Source organism: Meriones unguiculatus, chromosome 21 (genome assembly GCF_030254825.1).
Source record: "Meriones unguiculatus strain TT.TT164.6M chromosome 21, Bangor_MerUng_6.1, whole genome shotgun sequence".
NCBI classification, from domain to species: domain Eukaryota; kingdom Metazoa; phylum Chordata; class Mammalia; order Rodentia; family Muridae; genus Meriones; species Meriones unguiculatus.
In genome coordinates this window covers 51,454,114-51,474,092 of record NC_083368.1, presented here as the reverse complement: position 1 = coordinate 51,474,092, position 19,979 = coordinate 51,454,114, and the positions used below count along the sequence as shown (strand labels likewise).

General features: G+C 40.1%; 1 protein-coding gene across 9 annotated transcripts in view; it reads left to right on the top strand.

The window, feature by feature from the left end:
• The window catches only part of Cadps2 (calcium dependent secretion activator 2), a 520,278-nt gene that overhangs the window by 298,389 nt on the left and 201,910 nt on the right, over nt 1-19,979 (top strand). For all 9 annotated transcript variants that reach the window (XM_060374001.1, XM_060374000.1, XM_060374003.1 and 6 more), the window contains exon 8: nt 5,521-5,660. In XM_060374001.1, coding sequence (XP_060229984.1) covers nt 5,521-5,660 — 140 coding nt within the window. The remainder of the gene's footprint in view (nt 1-5,520; nt 5,661-19,979) is intronic.

The window sequence follows — 19,979 nt, the reverse complement described above, 5'->3', positions numbered from 1 at the left end:
CCTGCCACACTTGGCCTCTTGATGGCCATTTGACACTAATTGCTATTTACTAATTACTTTCCCTGCTAATGTTCACCCCATAGAATGTGGTATATCACATTCTTGATTTCTCTCTCTCTCTCTCTCTCTCTCTCTTTCTCTCTTTCTCTCTCTCTCTCTCTGTGTGTGTATGTGTGTGTGTGTGTGTGTGTGTGTGTGTGTGGTTGCAAAGTTTAATCAATTAAAAAAGATAGATGACCATGGCTTGTCTCTGTCTTTAATCAACATTCTGAATAGAAGAGAAGGTTTTGGAAGGACAATGTCAGTGGATTTTAAGAGAAACATCTTTATGAGCCCCATATCCCTGAAATGCATATTCACGACATTTGCTTTTTAAGTCTTAATTTGCCCTGTATATTAAATTTGACAGTTTTTAAGCTTTAAAAAAATCTTGTGTTCATAATCACATTTTTAGCAAAATTGCAAGTTGTGTTGCCATTTATTGTGAGGAAGATATTTTGCCTTTTAAGATAAGACACCATAACTTTTTTGCGTCGTGTTAACTGACAAGACATTTAAAGTGTGAGTGGCAAAAATACCCCAGAAGCTGTGGTGGTGTATATGTAAAGAAAGGTTAAAAGGAATAAATCTATCTTAACCATCTTATCTCATTATGACATGTTGTACTCTTTGCCCACGTCATTAGCTAGAGCCTTTACACTCCATGCAAAAGAAACCAGGATGAATGTCTCTCAGCTGACTTGCTGTTCTCTGCAATAGTTCTCTACTAATGAAAACGTGGATGCCAAAGGAGTTATCAGATCAGCCATGCTTTAGCCTTTACCTACCAAATAGTTCATTTCTTCCCACCCTACCTAGCACAAGTCTAGTCTGTGAAAGAGAAGTAAAAGGAGAACCATAGTTTCCTCTTTGAAAGATGAAAAGATAGGAAGTGCCTGTCCAGGAGCAGTGATGGAATCCAGCCAGCAGGCCCTGTGAGAATGCTTCCACTGGAGACAGTGCATTTCTGCGGCCTCCAGAGAGCTCTCTGCACCTTGGGAGCCTCCTCCTTGCTAGTATTCATGACCAAGTCCCACAAAGGAATGCCTTCTTTTTGTTCATTTCAGAAACCCAAGGACTATTTGCAGACCAGCGTTAAGACAGTTCAGAGCCAATTTGCCAGGGTAGTTCTCTTAGAAACACATATTTCCTATGTGTACAACTCCATTTTCTTAAATGCATGACAATAATTATGCCTTTCACCCACCATTTGTCCAGAAAAACAAAAACCACACCTGGGCTTTTAAATCAGAAGGGCGATGCCCCCAGTAGATGGGAATGTGGGGTGACAACAGAACTGTGAGTCCAGGATGAAGTCCTTTTCTTTTGGTCATTTGTGTGTTTGGGGTATTGTTTGTGTTGTTCTTTTAGGCAAGGCCTTGCTGTGTAGACCTGTCTGTCCTGAAATTCACTATGTAGTCCTGCCTGGCCGCCGACTTGTATACGATCCTCCTGCCTCTGCCTCTCGAATACTGGTACTACAGGCATTAGCCAGCCGAGTTTGCTCTGCAGCCATTACACTCTGTGTAGCTGGGAATGAAACCCCAGGCTTTGTCTATGCTTGGCAAGGACTCTACTGCATAGCTACACCACCAGCCCTACAGCAGTTTATTTCTGACCGAAGAGCTAAGGCAATTCAATAAGGAAAGGATTGCTCGATTAGCAGAACCAGGAGGGAATGTGACACAAGCAGTCAAAACGATGCTGACAAATATGTCACAAGTTTAACAAACTCAGTATCTGCCTGCTTGATTTAGGGAGAGAATAGCAGCGGGGAAAGAGATGTTGACAGCGCTGGCAGTTCTGAGGATCAAAAGCCCTGAGCTTCTTGATGCCTCAGAGCCACCCACATTCTTACGTACCTCTGTGTTCCTCACAAGTGGAACAAAAGTTATTCACTGAAGAGCAAGCTGAAGAAGTAAGTCCTCCTGCTGACTTCAGTCAGAAGTACCCGTCGAAGAAACAAAATGTGACCGAAATGCTGATGCTGAGTTTGTGGATGACCTCTAATCTGTGGCTTCCCTATAAGTAGTTATTTTGAAGCCTTGTTTTGTAATCTGTGGCACTTTCAGAGATTAAGGAACCTTTAACATTCTTTTTTTTTAATTAATTACACTTTATTCACTTACCTTTCCCATTCTTAAAGTATTCTCTTCTTGTATAAAACTTTTAAAATTAGGGTGTTTCTCTTTTTTCTTTTCTTTTTTTTAATTTTTATTTTTTTAATATTAGTTATGGTTCGTTAACTCTGTATCCCTGCTGTATCGCACTCCCTCTTTCCCTCCCAATCCCACCCTCCCACCCTCATCTCCTCCCTGCCTCTTTCCAAGTCCACTGATAGAGGAAAACCTCCTCCCCTTCTATCTGATACTGGTTTATCAGGTGTCTTCAGGACTGGCTGCATAGTCCTCCTCTGTGGCCTAGCAGGACTGCTCCTCTCTGGGGTGGGGGAGGTCAAAGATCTTGCCATTGAGTTCATGTCAGAAACAGTCCCTGTTCCCCTTATTAGGGTACCCACTTGGATACTGAGCTACCAAGGGCTACATCTGAGCAGAGGCTCTAGGTTGCATCCATACATGATCCTTGTTTGGAGAAATAGTCTCATAAAAGACCCCTGTGCCCAGATATATTTGGTCCTTGTGGAACTCCTGTCCTGTCCAGGTCATATTAACTACCCCCCCCCTTTTTTTTTTTTATTTCCTGCATTCTGCCGAAGGTTTGGTTATGAGTCATAATATCAGCTCTGATACACTGCTAGGTAGAGTCTTTCAGAAGCCCTCTGTGGTAGGCTTCTGTCCTTTACCTGTTTGCTCCTACATCCAATGTCCATCCCATTTGTCTTTCTAAGTGAGGATTGATCATCATACCCTGGGTCCTCTTTCTTGTTTATCTTCTTTAGTTGTATAGATTTCAGTATGTTTATCCTATCTTCTAGGTCTATATGAGTGAGTATATACCATGTGTGTCTTTATGCTTTTGGGATACCTCACTCAGGATGATCATGTCTAGGTCCCACCATTTGCCTGCAAATTTCATGATTTCCTTGTTTTTAATTGCTGAGTAGTATTCTATTGTGTAGAAGTACCACAATTTCTGTATCCATTCCTCAACTGAGGGACATCTGGGTTGTTTCCAGGTTCTGGCTATTATAAGTAAAGCTGCTACAAACATGGTTGAGCAAATGTCCTTGTTGTGTACTTGAGCCTCTTCTTGATATATGCCTAGGAGTGGTATAGCTGGATCTTGAGGAAGCACTATTCCTAATTGTCTGGGAAAGCGCCAGATTTATTCCTGAATTGGTTGTACAAGTTTGCATTCCCACCAGCAATGGAGAAGGGTTCCCCTTTCTCCAAAACCTCTCCAGCATGTGTTGTCACTTGAGTTTTTGATCTTAGCCATTCTGATGGGTGTCAGGTGAAATCTCAGGATTGTTTTGATTTGCATCTCTCTGATGGCTAAGGACATTGAGCATCTCTTTAAGTGTTTCTCTGCCATTCTGTATTCCTCTACTGAGAATTTTCTGTACCCCATTTTTTAATCGGATTGCTTGATTTGCTGCTTTTTTACTTCTTTAGCTCTTTATATATTCTGGACATTAGTCCTCTGTCAGATATAGGGTTGGTGAAGATTCTATCCCAGTCTGTAGGCTGTCTTTTTGTTTTGATGACGTTGTCCTTTGCTTTACAAAAGCTTTTCAGTTTCATGAGGTCCCATTTATTGAGTGTTGCTCTTAGAGCCTGTGCTGTTGGTGTTCTGTTCAGGAAATCGTCTCCTGTGCCAATGAGTTCCAATGTCTTACCCACTTTTTCTTCTAACCAATTTAGTGTATTTGGTTTTATGTTGAGATCCTTGATCCACTTGGACTTTAGTTTTGTGCAGGGTCAATTCTTCATAGATCTTGAGAGAAAAATTATCAGCTTCATATGGAGAAACAAACAAACAAAAAAAAAACCCAGAATTTCCAAAATGATCCTGTACAACAACAGATCATCTGGAGGTATCTCCATCCCCGATCTCAAGCTGTACTACAGAGCAATAGTAATAAAAACTGCATGGTATTGGCATAAAAACAGAAAGGAGGATCAATGGAACCGATTAGAAGACCCAGAATTAAACCCACACACCTACAGATACTTGATTTTTGACAAAGAAGCCAAAACCATTCAGTGGAAAAAAGAGCATCTTCAACAAATAGTGCTGGTCCAACTGGATGTCTACATGCAGAAAAATGAAAATAGATCCATTCTTATTACCCTGCACAAAACTAAAGTCCAAGTGGGTGTTTTTCTATACATGCAGAAAAAAAGAATTAAAAGCTAGTCAATTTTGAGCAAAGACTCAGTATAGTATGTACAGTTAGAAACTAGCAAGCTGAGAATGATTTGAGACATTTTATGGCTATGCTGTTTCCTAGTGACAAAGAAAGCTTTCATGCAGATTTTTCTTCAATACATCCACTTACTTGTAGGCCTGAAATGAAATCTTTGGAGGGCGAAAGACACTGTTGGTTCTTGCTTTGAAAATATTTTCACATGACTGACCATGCTTATGATTCTTCAGTTCATGTCTAAACTTCAGGTTCATATACTTTTCCTGGTGCTTGAGGATGCAGATGAGTCTTGGGTCATGGTGTGCTGTAACTCTTGTCTGTCTTGTCTTTCAGAGTATAGTCCTTCTACTGTACCATGCCTGCTAAAGCTTGGGTGTGGCTGTGCTTAGGAGTCTAAATTGTGTGAAGGGGAAAAGGGTGACCACACTGATATGAAATGTAACCTCAAAGGAGCAGCCTTCTTTTTCCTAAGCTGGCTTCGGAAAGTGAGGTGATACCAAATTATCACTTGTTAATTTGGTACTTTGATTAGAATATTACTTTGTTTCAGTTATAAAGTCATCTTGATAATTCTGACGCCAGACAGACAGGAATATACTATAAGTTTGGCATTGATCTAGAACTGAAAGCATGTGATGAGCATTCTTTTCCACCTTTAATTGAACTGATTTCTTTTAATGCCATTTTACAAGGAAGATATTAAAATGCAAGACATATTTGTACAGCTTCAATAATTGGTTTTGCTTTTTGTGTTTGCCTCTGTAATTTCAAAGAATTTTTCTTTCTGAACTTCTGTGCCCTGAGTTGTTTAGAGTGGTATTAAAATTATAGGTGTCCATTATGTATTTTTCAACTGTCAGCTCAAATGCCACATATTGTGCTATTAATTCATTATGAAGTGACACAGACACTTATTATGTGATAATATGAAAACACATACTTGTCAAATAAATCCTAATGGAAAATCCATCTGCTACAGTGGGGGAGTCCAGTGGTCCACCAGACACACACACTTGGGTATCAACACCTTTTATTTATTTATTTATTTATTTATTTATTTTCACAGAAGAAAATGCACAGAGAAGGTTTTGGTTCTGATTCCAACGGACTCTGTATCACATACTCAGAGGTTGTCTTTTTGTTACTTACAGGTGATATTATACCCAACTTCGAACAGCTCCAAGTCAGCAGAATTACACCGAATGATAGTTCCCAAGAACAGTCAGGACTCTGACCTAAAGATCAAATTGGCAGTGCGCATGGATAAACCACCACACATGAAGCATAGTGGGTGAGTTTTTAACATGTTCTTCCCTCAGATCATTGGATTTCATTTCAGTGTATCATGTCTGTCTGTTTCTGGAGGAAACCAGTGTATCTGGCATCCACAGGGAGTTTGTTCAGCAAGTTGTTGAGATTGCAAATCTATCAGCATCTCTAAAAATAGAGAGGTATTCAGCCACTGTGACTGTCTCAGCTCCAAACAGTGATGGTTATTGACTGGGTTGCTATCACACACAAGAAATGACCATTCAGACACAGTTTATAGCCATCTGAAAGTCTTCATTCTAGCTGTCTGGGGCTTTACTCAGGTGCTCAGGACAGCTTTTAAAGATAAGGGTGGGGAGGAAGCACATCCTGGTATCTCACTCTGCAGCTGCAGGGGACGGTTTACACAAGCAAGCAGGTTAACAGAAGCTAAGATAAATTAACTGATGCAGCTTGGCCTTAGGTCCTAGCATAGAGTTGGCAAGAAGATCAAATTCTAGTTAAACCTGAGACATCCTCAGGGAGAATACAATGGAGGAGCCTCTGCACAGCCCTGCCCTGTCACAACATATCAGTTATACAGATATATATATAAAAAAAAACTTTGTAGGAAATATTCTTCACAACTTAGGTATGGTAAACATTGACTCTCACCTGGTGTTCTAACCTCTAGAAATAGTTGGACTTTCATAGACTAAGCTAAAGATGCATCAGAAATAACCCAGATGGCTGTGCAAACGTTGGTGGGAGGGATGAGAGCGTTCATCTACCGCAAGAACTGGAGGAGACTACTGATGGAACACCAAGAGGTTGAAGAGCTTCTCTCCTTGGCACTGCCATGGTCTAGCATGGCACTCGTTGCCACTAAGATTCCTTTTCTTCAGTAGCTGGTAAGGACACAGTTCACAACCCAAGTCTTAATTCTTTCTGCTGTTGTTGCTCTGTTTTATTTTCAATGTAGAGTCTAACTCTGCACTTCCGGCTGTCTCAGAACTCACTCTGTAGACCAGCCTGGCCTTGATCTCACCAAGATCTGCCAGTGTCTCCCCCCCAACTCCCTCCCACTACGCCCAGCTATGAACTCTTAAATAAAATGAATTTTCAAAAACTTACTTTTTTTTTTCTCAGCTTAACACTTTAAGACTTCCAAGAGCCAAATTCTACTGTTCAAATATGAGCTGTTGGGAAAGAGAGTGATCGTTTTTATTTCTGCAAAGAGAAGGGATTGCTCAAGTGCGTCACTTTAAGCTCAGAGGCAAACTTAGCAGTATAAATCGTGCACTCCTTTAAGAGGGCGTGCAGCTTTCAAAACTTACCTCCAACAGAAAGGCAGAGCTACTCTGTGGTTCAAAAGATAGGTAGGACTCGTTGGTTCATTCAAGCAAAATAAAGTTGGGTGCTGGGCAGGCATTTATCCACCTGTGTCTCCTAGAACAGAACGGGGACTTGAATTCAGGAGGCTGCAGTGTTGTCTCTTTAATGTGCTTATATAAGGGGAGTCTAGCTGTGATTCAACTCAGCGCAGATGAGGATCTTGGAATTCACTGCTCAGAGGCCGCTAACTTGTCCACCTGCTTGATCCTCATCCGTTTGTGCCGCAGATACACTTTAGGACTTCTTCTCTTTCATCCGGGAGACATGATCACTGGCCTATCTCAAAAGCAAGGCAGGAACTTCGGCTTGTATATAAATAATTGTATTAGCAAGGGGTAACAAAGTAGAAGAGTAAAAATGCAATTAGATATGCAATTAGATAAAAGTGGAAACCTGCTGGAAATAATACCCAACTTAGCTGGGGTTGGTTAATTCAAGTCACACAATACATCTGCCACCTGTTAGCCACAGCCATTTCTGTCATAGGACAAACATTTGAAAAGGAAAGGAGTTTTGAGAGAGCTTTTTTTTTTTTTTGGAGACACCACTATTTATCTAAAGTGCTTAGAGACTAGCCGAGTTACAAATTAGCCATAAAAGTATACAGCATGTTTCAGGAACTAGTATATTTCTGTTTTGTGCTGTGTATCTCTTTCTCTTTATGGGTGCTGCCATAAGAAATGAGTGGCCAGGATCAGATTGAATAGTCCAGGAAGCCCCAAATTGTGCCTGGAACAAAGACTGAAGAGGAAGTAAGATATGAGCTAGTTCTGCATCCCTGATCACCTGTTGGAAGAAATCACTGCTCAGACCTGCCTGCTCCTAGAGTAGAAAGTTGAAGCAGGTGGATCAGTCTAACCTCCTTACAAAGGAGGTGCAGATTAGGAGTATCTTTTCCTTGCAAAGGAGTTTATTTTTATTGCATTTATTAAACTAAAACAAATTTCCGTAATGGTTCTGCAGTTGACCTCTGCTCAAAAGTGGAAGTGATGGGAGAATAAAGAGGATGATATCATAGTCCATCAGTTTAATTCATAAAGCCCAGGGAGTCACCAAAGGAACCAGGAGTGTTTTCATGCTCTGGTCATATAGATCAGTGCCTCCTACTGGGAGGGAGTCCTAGTGTCATCTCTGGACATGCAGAGCTCTCTGTATTTCATAGCATACAAAACTGTTGAATTCTAGAAGTGAAAATTTCAGTGCCATTCATCTACCACACTACAGTATATTCCATGATAGTGAGTCAGTTAAAAATTTAATATTCATGTGAGAAGCAATGGTTTAGCAGCATTAAAGGTTTCAGCCCTATTGTGAGAGTAGTTGATTCCTGTGAGCAAGGCCAGTTTAGGCACCTCACTAGACGTGTGTTATGGCTCTTTGTTTGGCAACAGATTAAAATATTGCAAATATCTTCTCTCCATCTAGCTATATGCATAAAAATCCACTTTGACCTGCAGCTTAAATATAGTCATTTTCTTCTAAGGTTCTTCCTAAATGGATTTATTCTACTCAATTACGTTTGGAAAATAAACTGAGAACATAACCTTGTCCTCCTATCCCTCTATCATATACTAAAACAATGTGTGTGTGTGTGTGTGTGTGTGTAATAGTGGATTTACAGCATTTCTTTGGGACTGAATTCTGTTCTATCAATAATTTATCCTAAAATGAATAATTAACAGACAAGTAATGAATAATACAACTAAATGATAAGCCTACCTTAAAAGGGAAATTAATTCATCTTTAAAATATGGCACACTTGTTGGTGTTTGGTAAGTGAATTAAACAATAACTGGAGAGTGTTAGACTTCCGCCTTCAGAACACGTCAGGTTTTGAAATTGAAATTCTCTGTTGTGTTGATCACATGAACCTCTCCTCCTCTTCGGTAATATAGGAAACGAAGAATCCTTTTTGTTGAGAACTCTGACTGTGCATGCTGTTTTGTTTATCACGTCTGGATAACCCATGGATCGACGTTAATTAGTGTGCGTGCACACTTGCTGGTGTGCATGCAAGTGCCTGTATGTGTACATGCGGAGTCAGAAGTCAAGTTGGAGTCTTTTTCTCTGCTGCTTTCTACCTTGTTTTTTTTTTTTTTGTTGTTGTTGTTTGTTTTTATTGTGGAGTGTGAGAGAGTGTGTGTATGTGTGTGTGTAAGACAAGGTCCCTCACTGGACCCCGACTCTCCGTGTCGGCTACACTAGCTGGCAGTGAGCTCCGAGATCTGCCTGTGTGCAGACTCGCAGCACTAAGGTGACACGCGCACTGTCACACACAGTTTGCTCACTCAGGCCCCTCGTGAGGTATTTTCAACAGTGCTGCCTGTATCGAATGCGTATCCCCCAACTGTACTGTGCGTCTCTTAGTCTTGTTTGAGTCTGCAGTGACTGCCTGCCCTGTGTATGCAAATATGAACACTGGCGATATAAATGATGTTTGTGAACTCCGAAGAGTTTTAAGAAAAAAAATATGAAGCGGTGTTTGGTTTTCAAATGCTATATTTAAAATTACGTGGGTTTCTTGTGTAGAAAATAAAATGCAACTGATCTAAAGCTCCTGCTTCTGACAGCTAATCACTCTGTAACTACATTTTATTGTCTTGTTAAAGCAGGACTATGTGCAAGGGAAAATACCGGTTTTAATTTGGACAAAATAAGCCTAATTGTGATACCATTCTTTCAAACCACACTGGATATTATCATGAGAATTATTGGAAAAATACTGGATTTGTTTATTCTTTTGGACGATTTCATAGAAAAATACTAATTCTAGAAACTGAGAAATGGATGGATTATCAGCTATGTTTTCGGTGATCAGCATTCACGCTGGCCTTTGCGCTTTTGGAGGTAGCTGGAGAAGCTAAGCGTTCCACAACAAACGGACGACCCTTTAGCATAGCCTAGTGGCCAAGAAGCGGTATTGACTGCAGACTCAGAAATATCATCCTCCCTTACATACAGTGTTGTCCTAGTTCGCAGGTTGTTTTCTTCACCAAACATAATAATAAATAATGAATGAATAAACAAATAGATAGATAAATAAAGTGCAGTAGGCTAGGACTAATGAAACACATGACTGACTATTACAACAGCTGAAGCTATGACCAGTAAGGAGTAAGGCGGCCATGCAATTGCCCGTCACACTTATGTAGAACTATTGTAGCAATGATCTGTTGCGAGCTTGTTTAAAGCCTGTCGCTTCTGTAATCAAGGTGAATAAGAACCTCTTGATTATATAACTGTAGAACAACTTTATCCCAGATAATTAGCCAGGTAAAAATGTTAGCCATCTGTTCTGGAGTTTCTCTTTGTGTAGAATCATGACTGGTTTCTTACATATTTTTTGAATGTATTGCATTATTTGAAAATTGTCAAAAATAAAGTTGTCTACTTTAATTTGCATCATAAATCTCTATCTGACGCTGGGCTCATTTCTCTCCATGAGAGGCTTCTGACAGAAGAACAGAATGAAGGCCTTCCCTACTCTGACCTCCTGCCTGTTAGGACTCCAGCCTGGCCAGGACCCTGTGCCAGCCTAGAAGAAGAAGCAGGCAGTCTCTTAGGCCAGGTTGCCAAAGCACAAAGCTTTCAGCACACATTTAACGTGCAGGCACTGTATTTGCTGAATGTGAAGAGGGTCCCCGCTGTAAAGCTGTGCTGTCTGCATCTGACTTACATTTACCACCTGCAGCTGTTTAGGAGGACAACGGGATAATGTCTGGGTTTGCTTGGGGGGTCCAGGCCTTTGAGAAAGCAGTAGTCTTCTCTCTGTTATTTGTCAGAAGAACGTGATTGCTCATTATAAACCTACTTTTAGTACAAATTTGCTATAAGCCACTTTATAGTGGAGCCACGTTTACCTTTTTACCTTCACCTACATTTAAGCATAGTTCTGTTTGCCTTGCCACATCCAATGCCTTAGTCGTGATGATTCTGACTTCATGCGTATCCTACTGCTCACAGCATTGCCTGAAATTCTCTGGCCAAGTGTTTGCTAGGCTTCCAAGGACAGATTGACTTTTTTCTTCATATATAGTCGCAGAAGTGAAATGTCTGTGGCCCTCCAGAAGCAGGATAGCCATCACATTTTAGTGTGATAAAGGGGATATGCCAAAAGGCCAGTTTCTTTTTCTAAACAACTTCACTATTCATAGCATCTTCTGCATATTAAATCATTAGGAACTGTATTTTCACTGTTTAGTATATGGTAATGGTAGACACCTTTCAGATGAAGCTTTAGCTGTCACTAAGCGAGTCAGTAAGCCAGATGTTTTAATTTTTCCAGGTTCTCCTGGTTTCTCCTATATTAAATGTTTGCTCTTAGCCTCAAATTTCAGCTTCTCATTATTTCATTTAAGATTTTTTTTTTTCAGGAGGAAGAAACCTTGACATTATGTCCTGTTTCTTGGTTCAAATAATTATCCCCTTCTCAGACACCCTTTTTATAAATTTATGGATATATTAACTGTTTTTCAGGAAATATAATGAAATTAGAGTATGATCTCATTTCTTTTTAATTTTTTTAAAAGGCACTTGTATATAGTTATGGGTCATCTTAACGTGAAGTGTTTTAAGTGAGTTTATTTAGGAAGGACTATGTATTAAAATGTATAAGCAGCTAATGAACCGAATGATAGGGAAATTGCTTTCATTTTCTGAATTGCTGCCTTTACTTTTGAATTACTCTTGAATTACTGCCTTTAAAAAGTTTGTGGTGTAACCCAGAACCAGAAAGACATGCATGGTATGTACTCACTTATGAGTGGATATTAACCATATAATATAGGATAACCATACTAAAATCTACAGACCTAAAGAAGCTAAACAACAAGAAGGACCCTAGAGAGGAGCTTAATTCTCATTCAGAACAGCAAACAGGATAGACACTGAAAGCAGTGAAAGAGAGGGAACAGGATGGGAGCCTACCATAGATGTCCTCTGAAAGGCTCTACCAAGCAGGGAATCAAAGCAGATTCTGAGACTCACAGCCAAACTTTGGGCAGAGTGCCCAGAGTCTTATTGAAGAAAGGGGGGATAAAAGGACCCAGAGGGGAGGGGAGCTCTACAAAGAGACCAACAAAGCCAAAAAAAAAATATGTCTAGAGGCCCTGAGGAGATGATGTACCAACCAGTGACCATGTGTGGAGACTAGACCCTCTGCTCAGATGAAGCCCATAGGCTTCTCAGTTTCCAAATGGGCCCCCTAGTAAGGGGAGCAGGATATATCTCTGTAATGAACTGGGTTGCCTACTCTTTGATCACGTCCCCCTGGTGATGCAGTTTTGCCAGGCCACAGAGGAAGAGGACCCTGTCTTGATGAGAATTGATAGGCTAGGGTCAGCTGGCAAGGGAGGAGGACTCCCCCTTTGAATGGACTAAGAGAGGGGAAGGGGGAAAGAGGGAAGGAAAGTGGGACCGGGAGAAAATGAAGGAAGGGCTACAATCGAGATATAAAATGAATAAATTGTAAAACAAACAAACAAAAAAAAGCAGTTCAACCATAAAATCAAAAAATAAAAACCGTTTGTGGTGTGCAATGACATGGTACAATGACTTTCATGGAAGTTTGTATTAATAATTGACAATAAAATAAAAGTCTTGGTTTTGTTTAGTGCCAAAGCTTTGTGAGGGAGGTAGAAAGCCTTAAGGATTTATTTTCCGTATTTTTACTTTGTTAAGCGTCTGGTGTGTGTGTGCCTGTGTGGTGGCCAGATGGAAGACAATTCAATACCAGTTATGTTGAGTGCAAACTGGCTAAGGACTCCGTACAGCTGTATTTTAGGTCTCAGTCCAGTCGCTAACTTGGGTAAGCTTGTACTTCCTCTTTTGGCTTCAGTCCATTGTTTTTGAATGGTGAATGGTAACATTGTTTTGAATAGAAATGCTGAAAGACTCCTTGGTCCCAGAGATCTATGATGCAGTAAGTCCTTTCCTTGACCCTTATACACCCACGCCCCAACTCAGGCCACGGCCACAGGATGTACATGGATACAAAGGACTCTGGATCCAAGTGAGGTGAAAAAAGAGGAGAAGTTTGGAAATTTGAGTCCTTTCGAGGAAAGAAAGGAAGCATGAAGATTAACTTCCATAAGGCTATGATTAACTTTTTATTGCCTAAGATTAACTTTGAAAACGTATATTATGCAATTGACTATACTCTACGTATTAAGAATAGATACTAAATGAAATTCAGAAAGATAGTACACGAACAGATCAAGCAAAACTGTTGAAGTATTTTCTCTTTACTTTTTACTTTTCAGTGCTACGCTCACATTATTTCTGTGGTATAGTTGTAAAAAGTGTAGTTTTCAAACTATATATATATATATACATATTCTTTTAATTAAAATTTATTAAGATCAGTTGATTAAAAATCTGAGAAATCTGTTTTGAGGATGTTCTTGGATGTAAGCCTGGACTATCTGGACATTTAGTGTTTAAGAGGGCTTCTGGGCCCATGGACATGAACCTTGCAGTTAGCCTAGGCATTCTGGGAAATGTATAAACCTCTCCCCGAGTCATTTTTCTCAGAAGCAAAGTAGAAATGGTGGAAGAGCTGATTTCAGTGAAGGACAAGCAGGAGCTAATGACTGCAGTATGCTAGAGGAGAGCTTCCCACGTTTGGAATATCATAGCTATTGCTAGATCCAAAAGACAGGACTTTAAGTGGAGATACAGGTAGAGAAAAGAGGGAACCAGTAAAATTTAAACTACGAAATAGAACAAAATGATTTTATATGTTCCCCCAGCCTCTGACCCATTCTCCCTTAATTCCTTATGTGCATGGTGGCTTTGACCTGGAGGCCAGGGCTCTGCTAGCTGCAGGATCTCTAGTCAAACCCTCCTCCTTTATTTAATCAACATCTTGGGCTAGCTAACACATCTTTAACCTTCTTTTGTCCAAGAAATCTGTTTTTTCCCTTGCCCCATTTCTTTTTGCTTAATTCTGCCTTCATTTACGCATTCATTTGAATGGGCAAAATTGTTTATGTTAATTAATTACAGTTTTAAAACTGCTGTGAAGTGACTGTCATGGTAATTCATGTTTTAGTTTCCATAACATGTTAATGATGAGAACACTTAAATTCTCACCCATTTTCATGAATGTGTTATCATTAACTCTAAATGTTAATTTTAAGAGTTTTAAAAATGTATCCAGTTGCAGGGTACACAGTTGATCCTCACCAGCTTTTCAAGCCCAGTATGTTGGTTTTAACCTCATCTTCCGTCCTTTCCTTTTTTTATCCTGTAGTTTTTTAAAGCTCATCACTTATGAAGGCATCTACAAGCCTGAACAGCTTACTTAATACTTAATGGCTAAGTGACTTTTATTTTGTTGTTACCATGGTACCCAAGACATTCATGTAATTGAATATTCTAATTTTATAATATAAATATTTTATAAAAAGTAATCACTGGGAGAGGTTAATGCTGTTGTGATTAGAGCTCCAAAGCCCTTTGCCATTGCCAGTACTGCAGAGTCCTGACCCTCATATACTCTCTCTTCCCTGAGGTCCCTGTAAAAAGCCATCTCTACAGAGGGCGGCCTGGTCCCATCTCCACCACAGCACAACCTTTTTCTCTTGGCTTGCTCTTGGTTGAACCGGCTTTTTAGTTTTTGTTGTTGTTGTTGTTGTTGTTTGTAGGGTTTGGGAGTTTGTTTGTTTGTTTGTTTTTTGTAATGTTGGGTCTAGGCCATGGTCCCAATGTTTAATTTTTTTTCAACCGCTACAGATTTTTATTACCTTAATGTGAACTTTTAAAAGTTTTTTATTTATTGTTATTATTTATTATAATTTATTCACTTTGTATCCCAGCTGTCGCCCCTCTCACTCATTCCCTCCCAATCCTACCCTCCCTCCTTGCCCCCACCCCGACATGTCCCTTCCCTAGTCCACTGAATTGGGAGGTCCTTCTCCCCTACTATCTGACCCTAGCCTATCAGGTCTCATAAAGACTGTCTGGATACTCTTTCTCTGTGACCTATTAAGGCCACTTCGCCAGGGGGAGGTGATCAAAGAGCCAGCTACTGAGTTCCTGTCAGAGACGTCCCCTGCTCCTCTTACTAGGGAACCCACATGGAGACTGAGCTGCTCATGGGCTACATCTGAGCAGGAGATCTAGGTTCTCTCCTTGGCTGATTCATCAGCCTCTGCAGGACTCCCTGAGCCCAGTGTTTTTGGCTCTGTTGCTCTCCTTATGGAGCTCCTGTCCCCTCCAGGTTTTTCTGTTCCCCCTCCCTTCTTCCATTAAGATTTCCTGCACTCTGCCCAAAGTCTGGCTATGAGTTTCAGCATATGTTTCGATACCCTGATGAGTAGAGTCTTCCAGAGGTCCCCTGTGGAAGGCTCCTGTCCTGCTCCCTGTCTTCTCCTACTTCCGATGTCTATCCTGTTTGCCCTTCTGAATAAGGATTAATCATCTTCTCTAGGTCCTCCTTGTTGTTTAGCTTCTTTAGGACTATAGATTTTAGTATGTTTATCCTATATTTGTTGGTTGTTTTTTTTTTAAGCTTGTGTTGTCATCTGTTTTTAAATTCCTGAGCTCTTGTTTATTGAGCAGTATGTATTCTCCATGGTATGATTTGTTACTGAGTCATTTTGCATGTGTTATTTCTAGAGGTTAGGAACCTTGTCCTGAAGCTGGGTTTAAATGTAGCATTCAAATCATTGTCTAGCCTTGAATGGAAACAGATGCAGAGATCCACAACCAAACCTGAGGCAGAACTCAGAGAGTTTTATGGAAGAGTTAGGGGAAGAATTGAGAGAGCTGGAGGGGTCAAAGAAACTACAAGAAGTCCTTTATGGTAAACTAACCTGGTCCCATGGGGTCTCATAGAGACTGAACCACCAACCAAAGAACACGTATGTACTGGCACTGGCCCCTACATTTATGAAGCTGATGGACTGCTTGTTTCTCAAGTGGCTCCACTAACAATTGGAGGAGGGGCTGTCTCTGACTTGGACTCTATTGCTTCCCTCTGGATCCCATTTCCCTAGCAAGGCTGTCTTGTCCTGACTCAGTGAAAGAGGAGGTGCTTAGTCCTGATAAGACTTAATGTGCCAGGGTGGGTTGATGGGGAGAGGGGGGCTATAGGGGAAGTGGTTGGGAGGGTGGGACTGGAAGAAGAGGAGGGAGTGGAGTTGCAATTGGGATGTAAAATGAGCAAACGAATAAATTAATTAAATAATAAAAGTAAAAAGGGGAAAAAAATAGTTGTTGGGTAAATTGTTACGGCTTCATTTCGTAATATTCCTGAAAGACTTGAGAACTAGAGCCGTGACGCCCAGTATAGTAGGAGTCAGAAGTGTCAGGGCGGTACATAGATCATGAGGGCTCTATTTTTATCAGTATATTAATGCACTAATGTGTTCGTTAGACTGGTGGAAACTACAGGAATAGGGCTGACTTGGGAGAGATGGGTCATTGGGAATCAGCCCCAAGGGTACGTCTTCTCCTCAGCTGTGTCCTTGTCCCCCTGACTGCTCTCCCTTCTGACTCAGAAGAGGTGATCAGGGTTGGTCTACTGTGCATTCCCACCATGGTGCTCTGTCTTACCACATGGCTGAAAACAATGCGTCCTGGTAACTATGGCCTGAAACTGTGAGCTAAAATGTATCCTCGTTCTCTACATTGATTATTTCAGGCATTTTGTCATAGCAATAGAAAGCTAGTTAACACATAAATGACCATTTCTCTGCTAAATAAATAGGATGATATAGAAATTATGTTATTAATTCGTTCATGTTCAAACTAAGACAATAGCTTGACCATTCAGTATAAGCTTTTCAGTGTTACCTATTAGGTACCATTCAATATCATTTTTGTCATTTGTCTCAATATAATTTTGCCACAGCATAATGAGGAGGTGCTGCTGTAGTCCATATATTTTATATACCTAAAAATCTAAATACTGTGCTATAAAATTACATATTCCCTTCCCAGCATCGTTAGTGTCTTCTACAACAAGGCTTACTTATTAAGTATTTTTAAAAGCTTCTTGCCAACCTCTGATGGAAAAACTAAGTTTCAAATATCTACTATCTTACAACATATATACCTGGGACATTCTTATGAAATATTCAACTATAGGGTAAAGTTTTCACTACATTTTCTGTGGGCCAGAGCATATACTACTTTAATTTTTTAATCTGTGAAAATAATTTATTGGAGGGCCTCCCCTATCAGTGGACTAGGGGAGGTACATAGGGGAAGAAGAGGGAGGGTGGGGTTGGGAGGAGATGAGGAAGGGGGCCACAGCTGGGATACAAAGTAAATAAACTGTAATAAACGATAATAAATATATATAATGCTAAATTATTGTACATCCACTGCTCATCAGCTGTTCAAGAAAGAAATAGAGATATTCTAACAGAGGTTTTCCATATTATTTTCATAAAATCAATTAAAGTCCTATGCTTTCTTTCTGCTACTGTGACTCTTGAATTCATGAAATAGTCATACTATTTTTCAGATTTTTTTTTTCTGGAAAGTTTGTTCTACTGCATTTAAATACACTAAAAAATACTTTATGAAAATATTTTTTCCTAAAACAAGCTAGAAGAATGGGGAAAAAATAATAAATTAAGTAGCACTGTAAGCTGTCAGCCTGAAACAGAGGGATCCTGGACCTTTATGAGGAGCAGTCCTGTTAGGCCACAGAGGAGGACTTTACAGCCAGCCCTGAAGATACCTGATAAAACAGGGTCAAATGAAAGGGGAGAAGGTCCTCCCCTATCAGTGGACTTGGAAAGGGGCAGGGAGGAGACCAGGGAGGGAGTGTGGGATTGGGAGGGAATGGGGGAGCTGGATACAGCTGGGACACAGAGTTAACAAAATGTAACTAAAAATAAAAATAAAATAAAATTAAAAAAAAAAGAACAGATGAATGCAAGAGATACCAGAATGGGGTGACTGCCATCAGGATTTGCAGAGTTTAAAGAGTTGGAACATGGCAGGGCTGATAAGGAAGAAGTAGCATAAGCTAGAAGGCAGAAGCGTGCCAGCAGACAAAGGCAAGAGGAGTGAAAGAACTGAATCTCTGCACACTGTAGCCACTCACTTCTCTCAATGGGGAGAAAAGATATATTAGGAGGAATCCATCTTTGCACATGTAAGCATGAGTACTTAATGGCAATTGGACAACATATATCTTTAGCCAAACAATAATAGAAGGTTCCCCTTTAAGGTCTGTGACCTCACCAGCCACAAACTGTTGAGGAGGTTTACAGTGCAACTTTCCTCCTGTGAAATGGACCTCAGATCCAGTCTGAAAGGAGTTGTTTCCCCCTATAACAATTGTACCACCATTACACACACACACACACACACACACACACACCATACACCTGCACACGCAAATGAAAGTGATAGGAACTTCTCAAGAAGAAGTGTTTCAGCAGAAGAGCAGTGGAGGGTGCTGGAGGTAAAGACAGCTAAAATTCACTTTATAGATGTATGAAACTGTCAAACAATATTTTTAAGACAAAAAAGTGGATAGTTTCTATAGAATAGCACAGGAAGTTGACCTCTCACCATTTATATTGAATTCTGCTTCCCCCAAACACAGACTCACAAATAGAATCATTGTCTTAATAATTTTTTAAAGAGTAATTTGATAGAGGCTGAGAAGGGAAAAAAGTGTGTTAGGAGAAAGTATTAGAGACCCAGGTTATGTCTGAAATAGGAAACATTAGAAAGCATTTTTTAGAAGTAGTCATGAGGGAGGGAGAGTGGAATTGGAAGGGAATGAGGGAGGGGGCTACAGCTGGAATACAAAATGAATAAACTGTAACTAATATAAAAATATTTTTTAATAAGGACAAAAAAAGAGAGTAGTCACAATTGTATACTTGGGTCTATCGTTATTTTTGTAAATGATGGCTTACAGCCATAAGGGTCATAGGGAAGACTCTCTAGTGATCATAACTCCACTTTAGCTGAGTAGGAAACTGAAGATACAATATACACATCTTCCTGTGTAGACTATATTTGAAACCCTGTAGTAAGTTGTTAAAAATTGTTGCCAGTATAAAAGCTTCATGGTACTGGCATAGAAATAGACGGGCTGATCAACGGAATAGAATCAAAGGCGCAGACGTAAACCTACATACACGTGATCACTTAATTTTTTTGGCAAAAGCAGCTAGATCCATACAATGGAAAAAAGACAACATCTTCAATAAATGGTGCTGGTCTAACTGGATGTCTGCATATTAAAAAATGCAATTAGGTCAATATTTTATCGCCCTGCACAAAACACAAGTACACGTGGATCAAGGACCTCGATATAACACTGGAACACTAAATCTATTAGAGGAGAAAGTGGGGAAGAGCCTTGAACTCATTGGCACAGGAGACACTTCCTGAGCAGAACACCAATAGTTCAGGTTCTAAGATCAACAATTAATAAATGGGACCTCATGAAACTGAAAATCTTCTGTAAGGCAAAGGGCACTGTCAATAGAATGAAATGACAGGTTGGGAACAGATCTTCGCCAATCCTACATATCCAAAATATATAATGAATTCAAGAAATCAAGCAGCAATAAACACAATTTGCAAATGGGACACAGAACTAGACAGAGAATTCTCAACAGAGAAATCTTGAATGGCCAAGAAGTACATAAAGAAATGCTTACCATCCTTAGTCATCAGGGAAATGCAAATCAAAACGACTCTGAACTTCCATCTCACACCTGTTAGAGTGGCTAAGATAAAAAACTCAAGTGACAATACATGCTAGCGAGGATGTGGAAAAAGGGGAACATTCTTGCATTGCTTGTGGGATTGCAAACTTGTACAACCACTTTGGAAATCAGTCTGGTACTTTCTCAGAAAATTGGGAATAACTCTACCTCAAGACCCAGCTATACCACTCCTGGGCATATACCCAAAAGATGTTCCACCATACAACAAGGACACCTGCTCAGCTATGTCCATAGCAGCGTTATTCATAATAGCCAGA